Source organism: Equus asinus, chromosome 1 (assembly GCF_041296235.1).
Source record: "Equus asinus isolate D_3611 breed Donkey chromosome 1, EquAss-T2T_v2, whole genome shotgun sequence".
Lineage (NCBI taxonomy): Eukaryota > Metazoa > Chordata > Mammalia > Perissodactyla > Equidae > Equus > Equus asinus.
Window position 1 is genome coordinate 31,861,485 of NC_091790.1, and position 16,930 is coordinate 31,878,414.

At 49.2% G+C, this 16,930-nt stretch overlaps 1 protein-coding gene across 4 annotated transcripts in view; it reads right to left on the reverse strand.

Annotated features, from left to right (window-relative positions):
- Window positions 1-16,930, reverse strand: part of ZDHHC14 (zinc finger DHHC-type palmitoyltransferase 14) — a 275,559-nt gene that overhangs the window by 17,349 nt on the left and 241,280 nt on the right. For all 4 annotated transcript variants that reach the window (XM_014846956.3, XM_014846958.3, XM_070484686.1 and 1 more), the window contains 3 exons: window positions 12,570-12,672; window positions 11,327-11,436; window positions 6,370-6,472 (listed from right to left, as the gene is read on the reverse strand). In XM_014846956.3, coding sequence (XP_014702442.2) covers window positions 6,370-6,472; window positions 11,327-11,436; window positions 12,570-12,672 — 316 coding nt within the window. The remainder of the gene's footprint in view (window positions 1-6,369; window positions 6,473-11,326; window positions 11,437-12,569; window positions 12,673-16,930) is intronic.

Consider the following 16,930-nt stretch of genomic DNA (forward strand, 5'->3'; position numbering starts at 1 on the left):
TGGACTGTGCAAGAATTTGAAGGCTATTGTGATGGTTTTCAAAGCTGGCTGATGATTAAAATCACCACCAGGACCAATTCTTGGGGCCCCAACCTGGCGATTTGGACTTAACTGGGCTCAGGATATCAGTATCGTGATTCTAATGCACATCCAAGGCTGAGGCCACAGGACTGTAGTAGACTCAGCTCCCAGATGCAAGGACCAGATCTGAAGAGGTTCATCTGACACCAACTTGAGGGTTTTTTAAATGGAAATCTGGCATGCAGTAGAAAGCACCCAGGACATGAATCTGTGTGATTGCTGTGTGATTTTGAGCAAGTCACTCAATATTTTAAAGCCTCAGTTTCATCCTTTGTAAAATGGGGATAACTTGCAGCTTGTTGTGGGGATTAAATGAGATGATCCTTGCATTAATAGTATCAATATTAGCAAGACCCTGCCAACTGCAAAGAGTGGTGAACCCCAGCAGAGACGCACTGGACCACAGTATAATTCTATATTAAATAAAGTTTGTTCCATTTTTAGAACTGCCCGAAATTCACCTTGCAACTCTGACAAATTCATCATTAAAGGATTTGTGCTTTCGTTTTTATATCTGTCTAATCGAGGATTGGAACACAAGAACTTTTTTAACTGATTGTGAGCTCTAACAATATCCAAAAAATGAAATAAATAAGTAAAAAGGAAAATGATGGATTGCTTGGTAAATTGCAGACTAATTGCTCTTAGTAATGATGCTTAGTGATGCTCCTTTCAAAGGAGCAGAGGGTGGGTGCCTTGGGTGTCTGTTGCTACAGCAGAGACTAGAAAACCCAAGGTGTCTGGGGTTACTTTAGGCCAGGCACTGCTAGTCATGATGTGCTGGCTCCTCTCATGATGTCTTGGTTGGGATGTCTATTATAGGCAGCCTAAGCAGCCAAAGGAAAGGAATATTACAAAGAATGCGTTTCATTGTCAGTTTTGAAATATTTTAGCCCATTTTTTCCACATTTCGACAGTTCCTGGAAACTGCTTGATACGTATTTTTCTCTTGGCCCTAACTTTACTCAGAGTGGGAGAAAGCAGAGGAAACAGTACAGGACCTGCAACCCACGCTGGAGTCACTTTGCCAGAGGCTCCCAGCTCTCCCATCTGGGAGAGATACATGCATTTCATAGCACGTTGGAAAAATACAAAACACCAATTTCCCCCCATCAGGGCCCACTGCATGTGTTTCTTCCCTCCCACAAAGGTCCTTGGCTGTTTCTTCCCTTTCCCTTCACTTTTTTTTTTTTTTGTGATGAAGATTGGTCCTGAGCTAACATCTGTTGCTAATCTTCCTCTTTTTGCTTGAGGAAGATTGGCCCTGAGCTAACATCTGTGGTAGTTTTCCTCTATTCTGTATATGGTATGCCACCACAGGATGGCTTGATAAGCGGTGCATAGGTCCACACCTGGGATCTGAACCTGCGAACCCTGGGCCGCTGAAGTGGAGTGTGCAAACTTGACCACTACACCATTGGGCCAGTCCCTCCCTTCACTTTTTCTATTTGTGTTTACTTTCTCAGTCATTAAGTTTTCCTCTTTTCATCTATTTCCATGATAAAACAATATTGAGTAAGACAGAAGAGACAATGGCAGAAAATTAGATAACTTAGTGAAACAGATAAACCCCGAGGAAGACACATACTACTAAAACTGGCTCAAGAAGAAATACAAAGTCTGAAAAGACCTGTAATAAATAATGAGTGAAGTAGAAGTCAAAAAACTACCCACGAAGAAAAGCTCAGGACCAGATGACTCATTGGTGAGTTCTACCAAACCTTCAAAGAAGAATTAACCCCAATTCTTCACAAACTCCTCCAAAAAACAGAAGAGGTAGAGACACTTCTCAATGCATTTTACGAGGCCAGTACTGCCCTGATACCAACTCCAAAGACATCGCGAGAGAAGAGAACTACAGACCAATACCTTTTATGAATAGGGATGGAAAAATCCTCAACAAAATACTAGTAAACCGAAGTCAACAACACATTAAAAGGATGACACACCATAACCAAGTGGGATTTATTCTAGAAATACAAGAAATATGAGACAAATAAGAAAAGCAACACACAATCCTACTCTCAGGGGAAGTTTTGGTGTGAAGACCATGCGGCAGCATGTCTCCCAATCCTGCACCAAGTGCTGGGTTCCTGGGTCTCGGGTCTGTGGGTCAGGGAGGGTGGGAAGAGAATGAGGAGCCAGGGGTTGCAGTGTTTACCCTCTTCTAGGAGGAGGAGGGGGGCTGGCTCTGTCCCATGTGTCGGACTGAGAATTGTTCTCTGATCTTCTCACCCATCTGTTGAGCTACAAAGATCAGAGACTCAAACAACTTAGAGCTGGGCGGCCTTTAGAGACAAATTGGTCCTGGCTTCTATTTCGCAGATGAGGAAAATTGAGGACCACAGAGGCAGAGTGACTTGCTAATGGTCAGGGAGATAACTGGTGGAGCCGGGGCTGGAGCGCTCTCATCCAGCATGGGAAGCTTTCCCTCACTCCAGTTGCATCCATTGTTGTCCAGTTGCTCAGAGTGGATACAATAGACCTGGCTGACCTTGCACTGGTGGATATCAGGAAGATGACAATAATAATGATAATAATACTTATACAGTGCTTACCTTGTGCTATGCAAGGTATTAAGTGCTTTGTGTGCATTAACTTACTTAATCCCCAGAGAAACCCTACAAAGTAAGGATACCAATGTTCCCATGCTACGGATGAAAACACTGAGGCAGAGAGTGGCTAAGTGACTTGTCAAGGTCACGGTCCAGCACGTGGCAGTCTGGCTCTTTGCACAGTTAATCCCCATTCCCTGCTTTCCTCTTCAAGGGGAGAATAAGAAAAGCCTCTTTAAAACCTGGTGGCCGACTTTAAAGTGCTCCCCATGTGGAAGGACATCTCTGTCCACTTTATCACTGGCTGGAACATCCTGGTCCAGGGACCTGTCTCCAAGACTCTCCCAGATTTTTAGACTTTGATGGGGAGAAGGTGGACCACGGCACTCACTGATATAGGGTTTCTTTACCTTGGGGTCCATGGGCTTCAGGGGGAGACCCTGATCTTGAACTTGTATGCAAAATGTTGTGTAACTGAGCTTATGGAGACATAGATGTCTTTAGGGTTGTGACGACTGAAGTGCTCCTGTCCTGTAAGGCTCCTGGGGGTGAACCTGCATCTTCGTCATTTCTTTACATCCCATAATGCTTTCAGAGCCTTGCCCTAGAAGCTCTTCAGAAAAGATCTGTGCATGCACGGACAAAAGAAGGAACGAAGGCCTTCCCCTCCTTGTGTGTGTTGATGGCGAGGCGGTGCTGTGGGCAGAGGTATACCTTCCACCTCCACTCAGGTGAGCATGGCAGACAGGGTGTGAAGTCTGAGTGCACTGTCAGCCTTGGAAGGTCGCCCGGGGTCACCAGTCCTCACTGAATCCCCCATCATGACTCAGGATGCCATGGCTCCCTTGGTCAGGACCAAAAGAGGCTCCAGTTTGGGGTCCAGAGCTCTTGCTGCGTCTCTGATCTGACCGGTGCTCAGTGGCCTGTGGATGTCACATGCAGCTCTTTCCTTCGCTGCCCAGACTCGTGTCTCATCCCCAGATACAGAGGAGAACAGGAGGGCAAGGAGCCTTAGAGTTTCGAGTACCCTCATGTTTCCCTGACATAGAGCTCCAGCCACAGATGAACGGACGCCTTAAAAAGAATCCATACGTTGAATTGACCTATAAGGTGTTAGCTTCTTCTTGACCTTGGAACTGTCCTTTGCAAAAAATCCTTATGGCATCATAGACCAGTACCTTCAGGGTCCCTGGTTACTGGGGAGGTGGCCTTCCCACAGGAAAAGGCAATTTCACCCTAAGCATTTCTGCCACCCCAGTGCCCACGGGGGCACACCCTTGACTGGAGTCGCGTGCAGTCCAGACCGACTGGACGCCAGAGCGCACAGCAGCAGTTCGGTATCTGATTAACCATGGGGAGTGAAACGACCTCCCCATTTCCTTCATTAAACCTGCCCACTCCGGCTGTCACCGAGGCACGCAGTAGGGGCTCAATAAATGTTTGTTGCATTAATGACTAATGCCTCTATCTCATCTGGAACTAAAGTAGCTGAAAGCTGTCCACACCTTCAAGATGGCCTTTGTTTATTTTTTAAATCCAGAGAAAGCATAGAACACGGTGAGACCAGTACAACGAGAGTCACGGGGTAAAACCTGCAGAAGCTCATTGGTTCTGACAAGGACAACTGCCCTCAGGGGTCTCTCCTAGCGAAGGTTAGCAACGGCTCCTTCACGTAGCTGTTTATGTCCTGTCCCCGACTGCTGACCTTGAGGGCAGAGGGACTGTAGCCTACAACCTTGCATCCCTAGCATCTGGTTGAGCCCTTGACACACAGTAGGGACTCGGGAAGAGCTGCTGAATGCACGTGAGGTTATGCACACAGTGTGTGCAAACACACACACACATCAGAGGGGTGATCAGTGGATGCTGTGGTCAGAGTCCTGGTTAGCTCTGTCCTTACGGGACATTTGCTGTGCATCTGCAAGTAGGTGAGTAAGACTTCTGAGTGTGGATACACTTGTCCTTAACGCCCGTGCACTTGAAGGATGCAGTGTGTGAAGTGAGCATGGGTGTGGGAGTCATCAGACTGGGTTTGGATCCGCAAATTAGCGGCTGTATGCCCTTGGGTAGATGATCCACCTCTCCTAGCTTAAAAAAGAAGAGAGGATTGGGGCTGGTCCAGTGGCATAGTGGTTAACTTTGCGCATTCTGCTTCAGCAGCCCAGGGGTCATGGGTTCAGATCCCGGGCATGGACCTACCACTGCTCATGAAGCCATGCTGTGGTGGGGTCCCACATACAAAAAATAGAGGCAGGTTGGCACAGCTGTTAGCTCAGCAACAATCTTCCTCAAGCGAAAAGAGGGAGATTGGCGACAGATATTAGCTCAGGGTCATCCTCACCAAAAAAAAAAAAAAAGCGAGAGGCAAGCATGCCTGTTTCCCACTGTTGGTTTAGGATTAAACAGGATACTGATTATTGAGTGCCTTGAACACAGTTGGGGCTCAATGAATGTAATCTCCTTTCCCGTGGGCCTGTCTATTTACTCTCTCTGTCCTCACTTTCCTCCTCCAAAAAATAAGGAGGGGTGACCCTTAAGCGTCATTTGTGTGGGCGAGCATGGACAAAACAAGATGTCGCATGATCACTTATGGAGCAGAGCAGCGAGGACGGGTACGTATATATACTTTCTTTTAAAGATGAATTATTAACAAAGCAAAACGAAACAACACAAACTAGACACCACCACGGCCAACAGACACACCCAGCCAGGTGCCGCTGGTGGCACAGCTGTCACCCTGGCTGTGACCCGGCCGGAGGGGCCCTGGGATGGAGCCATTTCTCTTGGCCCGAGTGCTCAGAGACTCTTGAGACTGTTGGCTTTCACCTTGTGGTTCTTTATACAGAGAAACCAGGTGTCCAGAGGGCTGTCATTCCCCACTTCTGCCCCCAAATGCAGGTCTTGGACCTGTTTGTCACACAAACTCTGTTGTGGGTGATTCAGGTCCACAGGAGCAAACAGTGCCCGGGGCCACAGACTGGGTCCCCTTCAGAAACACAGACCTTCTTTAGGGAAATTTGTTCCAGATAGAGAAAGGCCATTGCCTTAGAGACACGGAAGGAATTTTAAGGCACTGAGGGTCAGGGCCGGGCCAGGCTGTGATTTCAGGGGCCCATGGGAAGACTCCCCATTCCCCACGTCTCCCATGTGCAGCCTGGAAACAAAGCACGCTGTCCACAACTCCGTGGACGCACAACCTGCGAGGCACTCGCTGAGTCTTGCTGTGAAGGAATGAACACCTTGTCTGATTATTCACACTAAGGTGCAGATGGCTGATCTAAGATGTGGCTGAAAGTGGGGAGAACTGGCAGTATTCTCCACTGCACACTTAAAGTGGGGGTGGGGAGGGTCCGCACAGATTGAGGCAAAGGAACAGAATGGGACAAGGGACTATCCAAACAGCCGGCCCTGCATTGGTTGCTGTATCTTGTCCTCCAGGCAACACCCTGGTTCTGTTAAGGGGTTTTCCATCACGAGGTGCCACAGCTGTTTCTGGAAGACGTTTTGCACGTGGACCTCCCCTTACACAACCCTCAACAAGCCAACCGCTCGGCGGCCATAAGCCTTGGTTGGACCTTGTCTTACTTTCACACTTCCCTCCCCTCATCTGAGCCCTGCAGTCGCTCGGTCTGGAAGCTTGCTAGACGTGACTGGCTGTTACTGGGTTAGCAAACACAGAAGCGGAAGAGAAGCCTTGCAGGGAGCTGCGGCCCCAGCTGCAGGCGGCCCCTACCATGTCGCTCTGAGACTGCGTGGCCCCGTACGCGGCCATCCCATTGGAGGGCGCAGCTGGCTGGGGTGTGTCAGGCAGGATGTACCCTCTTCTGTCAATGAGGCTACAAGAGAGAACAAAACAAAACAGGAGGGAAAGAGTGAATAAAAAGCCGAAGACGCCATCAAGGCTATTTTAATTTCCATCTCTGTGGACCCCCTCTCTCTGTGACGGGCCCCACCTCAGGCACCTTGGGATGCACCTCTGCTCACCTTCATGCGTAATCAAACATCAAATTCTGTTCCTTTTGCTTTTAACAATGCCTGCAGCACCTGTTCCCTCCCTGTCACCACTACAGAGCCCCGCCTCGTCCGCTGGCCTCACTGCCACCAGCCTTGGCCCCTCCTGTCCATGGCCCACATCACCATTACGCTCAATTCACCCCTCCTGCTAGCTCAGCTTCAAGGCCTCACACAACCTGCCCCAGCTTTCCTGTCCAGCCTTGCCTGGTGTCACAGTGATTTGATACGATCTCATCCAGCAGCCTGCAAGCTCCCAAGGGCAGTCTTCATCCTTTCTTCCCCCACAGCCCCTGGCCCATGTCCCCAGATTCAGGGCACATCATTGTGCCCTTGGAGCCCCCTGGGCACCCGTGTCACATCATGTTGGCACCCCTGTTTCCACACTTGCACCTGTTGTGGAATGCAAACTCCATGAGGGCAACAACTGGGTCTTCATAACCCTTGTATCTCCACGACTGATATCCAGCAGGAGCTGAGCAAATGCCTGTTCACTGAATGAATAAAACGGCAAGTTTTCTGCATAACGTTTGTAAAGACAAAGGCAAGGGGGAAGCTTCACCTTGCCATCCAAAGAGTTGCCCTTTGTGTCTCTCTGAGTGAGGGCTCAGTGTTGACCTTGAGTCTAAGGGCAGAACTGCAAAGGGCAACAGGAGGTTCGGCTAATACGTGGGTGCTCCCCGTGTGGCCTCCCACTATGTGGGGCTGGGACCACATTCCCAGCACAGAACCTGCCCGGAAGTCCTCAGCACCTTCTGTGAAACGCCCGAAATGCATCCCCATGCCCACATACACCCCCCATCCCGAGGGTGAGGGCCAGGCTGCTGAAGATGCTCCTCCTTGTCAGTCTGGCCCTCAGAGGACGGGAGCCATCATTGCAACGACGACCTTCAGGTCTCCAAGTGACAGAATAACAAGCTTTTGAAAAATACTTGTGGCAGGATCTCGAAATGGGACTCTCTCTGCTTCAATTTCAGTTAAATCCCCAGAGGTTCAGAAAAAAAACAACAGGCTACAAGAACCCCCATCCTCCAAAGGGAGGCGCTGGACTCCCCATGTAGGACCAATGGGGGTTCTTAGACCCGGTTAGGCCCACCTTCATGGGTATAAAAGATTGAAGGCCAAAAGAGCAAAGGATGTCTTGGGAAAGGAGTCATCTTCACTGGCTGATGAGATACCCGGGAGGAGGCTGGCAGCCGGAAGCTGGGCCAGGCCAGGCTGAGAGGCCAGACGCAGGTCCCCTGGGACACAGCCAGTGTGGAGCTGGCTGGAAGGGGCATCTCGGGGGTTGAATTATATTCCCCCAAAAGACAAATTGAAATCCTAACCTGGGTAGGATGAAGGAGTGGAAAGTGTTCACTTTCAATCAACTTCAGAGTTCTGATTCACTGAAATGACACTATTTTGGAGGAAATGAAAGTGCCCTGAGTCTTTTTTTTTCTAAGTGACAGGAGAAATTAAGGGCCTTGCAAGGGATTTCATCCAGGGGCAGAGAAAGAACTAGGTCATCAAGAGAGTCTGACGGGCCCGCAGGGAGAAAAGACAAAGTTGTCAGGCTGCATCCTATGAGTTCAGCCTGTTTAAGGGACCAGCCACGCACCCAGGGCCGTGGCACTCCTCCCCAAGTCTCCTTCTGGCCCTCACAATGGCCCACGTGGGTCGCGTTCCCCTCATCTCATCTCTTGCCTTGCCCCTCCATGCGTCCCTCACTCCTGCACACTAACAACTGCTTCAGTTCCTCCTCTGACAAGTCAGGCTCCCCCCTCACCTCTGGGCCTTTGCACATGCTGTTCCCTCTGTCTCTTCTCCCGTAATTCTTTTCCCTCAATTCCTACTGATCCTTTAGAAGAGATCACAACTTAGACCCTCCTCCTCTGGGGAGCCCTCCCAGGTGTCCCACGGAACCTGCAACCCGCCTGCCCCCATCACAGCCCCTCCTTCACTGCAGACTTGCCATGGATGGGTCTGTATCGCCCATGAGATGCACGCTCTCTCGTGGGCATCCCCAGCACCCAGCACGGAGCCTGCCACACAGTGCATGCCTGATAATAGCGGCCAAGTGAGTTCTTAACGACTTGTGACCCACAGCACCAGCTCATAGGGCCTGACCCTGACCACACCTTGGGATTTCTGTCTTTCCAACTTTCCATTCCTCCTGCCAGACTTGTATGGGGATCCCCTTCCCAAGACCTGGCCACTCCCACTCACTGCCACCCGCTGGGGACACTGTGAAGGGAACTGACGGTGGGTCTTTGCCCTGGTGGTCTGTAGCTCTCACCGGGAAATGTGAAAAGACACACACTCTCTCTGTCTCACGAGCACATTGTTACCCTATTTAAGAGCATTTTAGACGCAACTCAAGTGCCTGATTCTGGGCCCACAGGTGGCTCTTAGCCCCTGTCTGAGGTGGGGGACACCACTCAGCAGATGGGCCTGAATGACGTGGGGCAGAGGGAGGAGGGGGCAAGGAAGCCCACGGGAGGGCGGAGCAAAGGCAAACGCCACGCCCGCTCACTTCTGCCCAGACCGGCCCTGGGGAGCCTATGGGCAGAGCGGGAGGGATCAGTGGCCCATCTTCCTCGTGCAAACCCTTGAGCGAGTCAAGGGGTTCCGAGAGGAGGCCCATCCTTGAGAAGTGCCCCAGCCAGAGCGACATGGATTTTGGAAGGAATACAGCCCCAACTCAGCCAAAACAGCATGCTGAATCCAGTTGTGGAAGAAAGGATTTCAGTTGTGACAAGACTTGTTCTATAAACAATACAGAGCGGCGCCAAATGCAGATCGAGGACTCGGGAACCAGAGAAGAGATTTGGACAAAACTGGAGACTTCCAGATTCCCTTCCTGGATTCAGGCGCACGGTTTAGATACAGGGAAAGATGCTGGCTCGGATCTCCTGTCTCTTACGCCCCTCCTAGGCCTCCAGTCTGCGTTTCATGTCCTGTCCATGCTTTCCACAAAGAAACACATCAACAGGAAACACCAGCCAACTTGGGAAAAACCAAGCACTTCCTGACGGTCTTTGTGGCCTGCAGAGCCCCAGGAGGCAGCCTGGGTGAGTCCGGGGCTCTCCTCGAGAGTCATGGGGCTCTCTGAGCCCCTGCTGAGCGGTGTCCCTCACCTCAGACAGGGGCTAAGAGCCACCTGTGGGCCCAGAATCTGGCGCTTGCGTTGCCTCTAAAATGTTCTTAAATGGGGTAATGATGTGCTCATGAGAAACACACAGAGAGAGAGAGAGAGAGAGAGTCTCTTGGTGGAGCACCATGCCTTGGCTGGCACCTGCCTGGGCATGCCTGTCCCTCGGCCTAAGGCAGCCCCTCCATCCAGAGACCTTGGGTACCCCTTCTTGCCAGCACCCCCCGGAGGAAGCCTCTGAGGGGCAGGTCAGAGGGAACACAAGGGCCCCCAATTCTGGAGGAGAGTGGCACACTGAGCTCCCAACTTTCTAGGCTCAACCTGGAAAATAATCAATTTCTAATTACCCAATAGCACCAGTAACCATAACCCGGGACCAATCAATAAATGGCCTTGGAACATATGCCTGGAATTTTTAGAGGGGAGCATCACTCTTACCCCTTTAATGATGTTTCACTGAAGCGGATAATAAAATTAAGTTTGCATTCCGTGAGCACATACCCCTGAGGACCAGCCTTGAAAGTCTAGGCGAAGAGTGGGGCTGCCCTGGAGCCAGCCTCAGTGGTTTTGTGGTTTCTCTCCATTTTACACATTTAGAAAACAAAAGGGAGGAAGCAGTAACGGCTTGGAATCTCATTCTACAGACCTGGAATACTTGCGCAATAAATATTTTTGATGATTGTTTGATTAATCTGTTGGAAATATTCTACATGGGTGTAACGCACAAATAATCAAGAGTCGACTGTATTTTGGACCCGGAGGCAGCACGCACCAGTCAACACACACACTGGTTCTGATGTCATATGCCTGGGTTTGGGTCCTGACTAGGCAGCATTTACTGGCTGTGTGATCTTGGGCACATTATTTAACCTCTCTGTGCCTCAGTTTCCTCTTCTGTACAATGGGATATAATAGTACCTACCTTATCGGTACAGAGTGGGCTTTGAAAAGTTAATGGATGCAAAGGACTGAAGGCAGAGCGTAACATGACGCTCTTCAATAAATGTCAGCTGCTGCCATTATTAATATTATTACTGTTTTATCATCACCACATCTTGGCTCCTTTGGCCCACATTTATCTTTCCCTCTGAACTATTTTAGCATTTATCTTCTGCGCAACTCAGCCCTTAGCACTTACTTATTCCTACAGGTTTTCTAGTTGCTTCCTACCTGTGTGTCCTGGCTCCCTTACTATGCTAACCACAGCTCCCTGCGCATCACGGACGCGCTACATCATACAATAATTAATGGCATCACATCCGTCAGTTTCTCTACATTGATCCTTAGAGGATTTCCCCCAAACTTGACAAATTCAGTGGAAGAACCAAAAAGCTGCTGAGCACAACACAACAAATGGAGCCAGGTCTCTATTTCATTGAAGCCATGTCTGTGCAGCGCAACGTGGAAGGCTGAGCTGATCCTTGCAGGGGTGTGAGCAAACCCACCAGCAGAGGCCAGCTCTCTACCCCGGGGGCCCGTGCTAAGACAGCTAAGGTGTCTGCTTTCCCAAGGTCAGTTCAAGGGCACAATGCCGTCTGAATCTTACCTGGGAGAGATGGGCCCACACAGGGCAACACAGCAGTTTGTAAAGATATTCCCATAGCTGTAGGGATTGTAATTTTCTTTACCTCTTTTATTTGACCAAGAGCCTTTAATCTGCAAGAAAAGGAGAGTCAATAACATACAATAGCCTTCATACCGATGCCCCAGTTTAGGCAAATGGGACCATGAGAAGCGTGTAAAGAATACAAATAATCTATTCATTTCTTCAGCAGGAGAAACTGAGATACTTTTCTCAAGAAAAACTGGCTTTTACTCCCAAATTTGGAAATATCCCAAAACAGCAGGTCAGATTAGGGAGAAAGTAACATTCTCTGGGGACAATAATCTCTGATTTCTCCTACGTGGTAATAAAAGGCCAGCTCACATGAGCAAGTGGAGATTTTTTTCACACTCACATTTAATGTGCTAAATAGTAATTAGTTGAATGGTGGCCGAAAGAGTTAATGCGGCTCCCTAATTCCCAATTTATAGCCTGGCTGAATTCACCCTCGGGGTTGCCAAAATAATTTCATAGATACTAATATTCATAGTTACTAAACACTAATAAGTATCTTAATATTCTCTGGACTTGCATATCTCATCAACACCAATTTGCTCAAAACTTTAAGGCAGCCTGACTGATTCTGAGACATTTAATTCATTTATCGATAGATTCTTGTGTCAGAACCCAAATATTCAGAGAAAAGAGGACCAGGCTTATGAAGGAACATTCTCCAACATTCCGTTTCCAGTTTTTATACCCCGCTCTCCATCTGCCTTAGGTATAGGCAGATAATCCTGGAGCAAAGGTGAAACTTTGGGGCAGGGCAATCTCCTCCAAAAACGAAAGGAAGATATTAAATATGAAAGGCAGACTCATGCGCTCACCCCGAGATGTCAGCCTGCCATGGTCTCTCTTCAGTAGGGGAGGTGTGACAAGTTGCTTACAAAATGATTTAAAAGGAATAGAACAGAATCTCTTCCTCGGGGCTCAGAATTGGGTGTCACGTGGCCGATTCTAGTCTCTTAATTAATGTGGTCAGAAAGCAAGGCACTTGAGAGATTCCCAACGGAGAAACTGGAGACAGGGTATGAAAATGCTTCCACTGCACACTCTTCACTCCCAGGCACTCACGTCTGGGATGGGATGTGTGGAAGACCTTGGCCCCCGACCTCTTCTTCCCCTCTTCCCCTCTGTTTCTGAGCACAAAAGAACATGCCCACGCCCCCTACTGCCAGGAACTTACATCTTCATTCGTCGTCTGGTTGGAGCTGATCAGGTACGTGTGGAAACCCGAGAGCCCCACGATAGACCAGACAGAGAAGAAGCACACCACGGCCTCCAGCACGGTGACCCGGAGTCAAGGAGGTGAACCGGGAGGACGGGAAAGGCTCTTCAGGTCCCCAAGGAGCCGGGATGACTTGCAGTTTGGACAGAAAACACCCAGAGACACTTAATCAGGCCTCTTGGGTCTACCCAGCCTCATGGGGTTCATCCCAACCAGAGGGACAGCCCTCAGGGCAGGCACCATGCCACACTCTCTTTCACCTTCACGGCACTCGTGCGTGGTCAATGACTGGGGGCTCCCTCGACATTGCTTGTCTGCTTTTTCATGGTTGACAGCTCCTCTGCTGTCCTCCCCTCTTGACCTTCACCTTGCCCTTGTGACTCGCTGTGTAGCCAATGACTGTGGCTGCAAAGCCAGGAAGCTCGCTGGCTGGAGTTGGCCGCGGCCCAGGCCTTCGATGAAAGAACACAACACTGAGTATCACTTCAATCACAGACTGATTTCGGCTTCAGGATGCTGAGGACTGTAGTAACACCAGGTTTCTCCCCTGACCTGATGCTGAGGATGTGAGTAACTTGTCACGCTAGCAACACTGGACAGTCACGCACAGGGCTGTTTGCCAGTGGCTGCAGCCCAGACAGGGTTTATGTTCATGCTTTCTGTCTCCCTGGACGGCCCTTTCACCCACCGGTGGCTGCCCACCCCCACCTGAACTGGGCTTCTGAACCACTGGGGGCATTTCTCAGAGTGGCATCAGGGTGAGAGGTATTTTTACTTAGGGGACATTTTCCCAGCCCCCCAGCCAACTCTGACACATAAGGCTGTCCTCAGCTGACTGATGGGCAACTGGGAGACCCCACTGCTCACTAGACACCGAGTGACGGGAAGTCTAGAGTTCCACAAGACATGCTATCCTCAGAGGAGGAAAAGCTTGGCATTCTTCAACAGATAAGATAAATCGACCAAGAGTGTCGAAATTTGAAAAGACTAGAGAACTCTTCTGGCCCCCAAATGTTTCTAAAATTCTCTTTACAAGACACAGATGTTTCTGAGGAAACACAACATTCATCGTAGGTCTGGGGCTTTAAATACATAGACGCATCTCTCAACAATAAACTACAGACTGGAGAAAGTCTATGCTCCTGCTTTCTTCCTACTTCCAAGGATGGAAGCCATTGATCATACTTTAATACATCACCATTGATTTTTTTTCTGGATTGGATGTAATTCATCTTTAGACCAGAGAAATGCATAAATTATCCAGTGCAGCGCCATCATCTGCCACGTCATTATTAACAAATGCCGTGGCCCGGGCATGTGGGGCTGCATACAAAACAGGAGAAATGACTGGGCTCCTGCCTGTTGACTGACTTTCAGCATTAGGACAAACCATTGGGTCTGCTCTTGGGGAAGTAGAAAAAATACTTTACTTTTCTAAAGTTTAAACCTCTAGAAACTTCAAGGTCGCAGAAAAGCATGACCCTGAAATTAAAAAGACTTCTCAGAAGAATAGAGGCCCTTTGCCAGCTAGCCAAGAGGAAAACAGCCCAGAGCAGCTGGGGTCTTAGAGATCACCAGCACACGGTGCTTTCAGCAGGCTCTGGCCTGTCCTCCTGGAGGAAGCAGGTGAGTGAAGAGGGGAGTAGCTATATCTCGTGAGAAGAGAAAAACTTAAGGTGGTATTTTGGAAAAGCAGATAAAGATGACGGGTAGGGAGAATCAGTGGGGCAATAGAACGATGCAGAGACGCAGACCCCTCCCCAGGGTTGCCAGCGGCCTGGGCAACATCTTCACTTCTCCAGTGAAGGTGGGCAAATGGTTATGGCGAGAAGCCTTGTGTGTACATGCGGACACACGGACTTTGGCCCCGGCAGCAAAGATGGTCTTGTTCTCAACTGCCTTCCCACAGGTCAGGATCACACATGCCCTCCTCCCACCCTCATTCCAGACCCAAGAGGGGACAGACAGGGGAGGCAACCCACATGGGATTTGTGCCCTGCACTGGTTTGAAAGCTGACGTGAAGTGGAGTCTAGGAAAATGATGAGGACTGAGTCGGAAAAACTGCATAAAGGGAGATGACCCTGGCGATGAATTTGCACAGGCTGGAAGGGAAAGTCAAGAGATAGGAAGATCAAAGAGGAGGTGCCCCATGAAATGGAAGCAAGAAAAGGTCAAGGGCAGAAAAGACAGAATAAAGAACAGATTAAAAGCTTTATTTTCTGAACAACACATGAAGAGTCAAACTTCCATCTCAGAAATGCCTGTATGTCATCAAAAGTTTCAAATCCAGGCAGCTTTAAAGATGGCGATGTCAAAATATACAGAACATCCCTACGTGCGAACTACATAAAATCCGGCACAGGAAAGTGAAGGGTCACAGACTTTAAAGGGGCTACTGCCCAGATTCTGTCCCTTTTGCAATGCTGCTTAAAACAATTACCCCCCTAAAGAGGCATTGTTGCCAGTAGACATGGAATCTGAAAGGTTTACAGCAACACACAAAAAATGCAGTTTGCTATATTAATATCTCATGTGCTTTAGAAACATTTTATAAATAGCAGAAGGCGGTTTCATTGTTAGCACACAGCTGTGTCAAAATGACATGATTCAAGGTAGGATGCAAGAGGCAGCCCACTTTCGCTCCTCCCCCACACAGCTGACGCTTCTCCCACAGTGTGTCTTAAGGAATCATCATCGCCCTTCATAACAGTGGCTGGCATCACTAGCTGTGTGTCAGGCACTGTTAGTCTAACGGCTTCACTTGGACGAACTCACTTAATCCTCAGACCAACCCAGTAAGAAGTGCGGTTCCCACTTAACTGATGGGTAAGCTGAGGCAGAGAGCAGTTAAGCAACTTGCTTAAGAAACAGCAGAGCTAGGATTTGAACCCTGGAAGTCTGGCTCTACCAGGACGACAGAAAAGCCACGGGCTGGTTCCTTTCCTAATTCTTGCTGAGGGACAAGTGGCTCTAGGCTGACCCCAACCTCTGCTGGGGTGATGGGGACCCTCCTCCGCAGGGACTCTTGAACGTATGGCCACTTAAGGAATCCATTCCCCTTCAAATTCACTCTCAGCCTGATGTGAAATACGTGAACAACACATCTCACTCACCAACAGCTAGATGTTGAAAATATCTACTCCATAATAACATTAAGAAACATAAATTTCTCTTAAATGTATCAAAACCCATTTACTGACTTTTCTTTTTAAAGAGAAATGAGATGAAACACGCCAACCCCAGTAGGAGCCAATTTCCTAAGCAGTTGGGCATTTATTTCATCAGAGATGGGTTCCAAATTAGAGCAGTTACCACTGCCAGCCTCTATGGTCCCCTCCCAGCCCCCAGTAAGACAGTGAACCCCTTTTGTAGCCAGGGGTATAGCTTTAAATCCCCCACAGCCCCTAGCCCAAGAGATCACACATCGAGGCACTCACTAGATGATTCTGGAATTGAAAGAGACTTCGAAAAGCGCTGATTGGCAGAGCAGCTTCCACCGAGTTTCTGCATAATTCCCAGAAGAGCTTGCTCTGTGCCTTGTTGGGCACCCGGCTCTGCACTCAGGACAGGGGAGGCTGGGGAAGGATATGCTCCCTGCCCTAAGGGCACGGGGCGTCTGCCCGAGGGAAGGTAAGCAAGGGGAGACAGCCCTGCAGGGATGTGGGAATCATGTTGGGCAGAATGGTGAGGACACCCAAGTATCTGGAGAATCAGAAAAGGTAAGAGATCGTGAAACCAAAGGTTTTTTTTTTTTTGCAGGGAAAGATTCACCCTGAACTAACATCTGTTGCCAATCTCCCTCTTTTTTTCTTTTTTTCCCTCCCCCAAGTCTCAGTGCATAGTTGCACTTTCTAGTTGTAAGCCCTTCTAGTTCTTCTCTGTGAGCTGCCGGCACAGCATGCCTACTGACAGACGAGTGGTGTGGTTCTGTGACCTGGAAGTGAACCCTGAACCCAGGCCCTGAAGTGGTGAGAATGCTGAACTTTAACCACTAGGCCATCAGGGCTGGCTCAGAACCAAAGGTTTTTAACTTTTCTGGGGTCTCACTCTTTTTTTCAGAAAAAATGCACACAAACACATTTTTTTTCTTATAATTCCAGGAGGCTTAAAAACTCCCGAGCTGCCCCTCCACGGATACACATGGACCCCAAGTTAAGATGTCCTGATTTATTCTAATCCCTTCAATTTATAGGTAGGAAGCTGAGGCCCAGAGCAGTCAAGCCACTTACGAAAGCTCACACAGCAGTTCATGGCACAACAGAACTAGAACTTGATTTCCAGACCCTCCAGGAGAGAAAGAACCCTTCCCAAGGCCCCA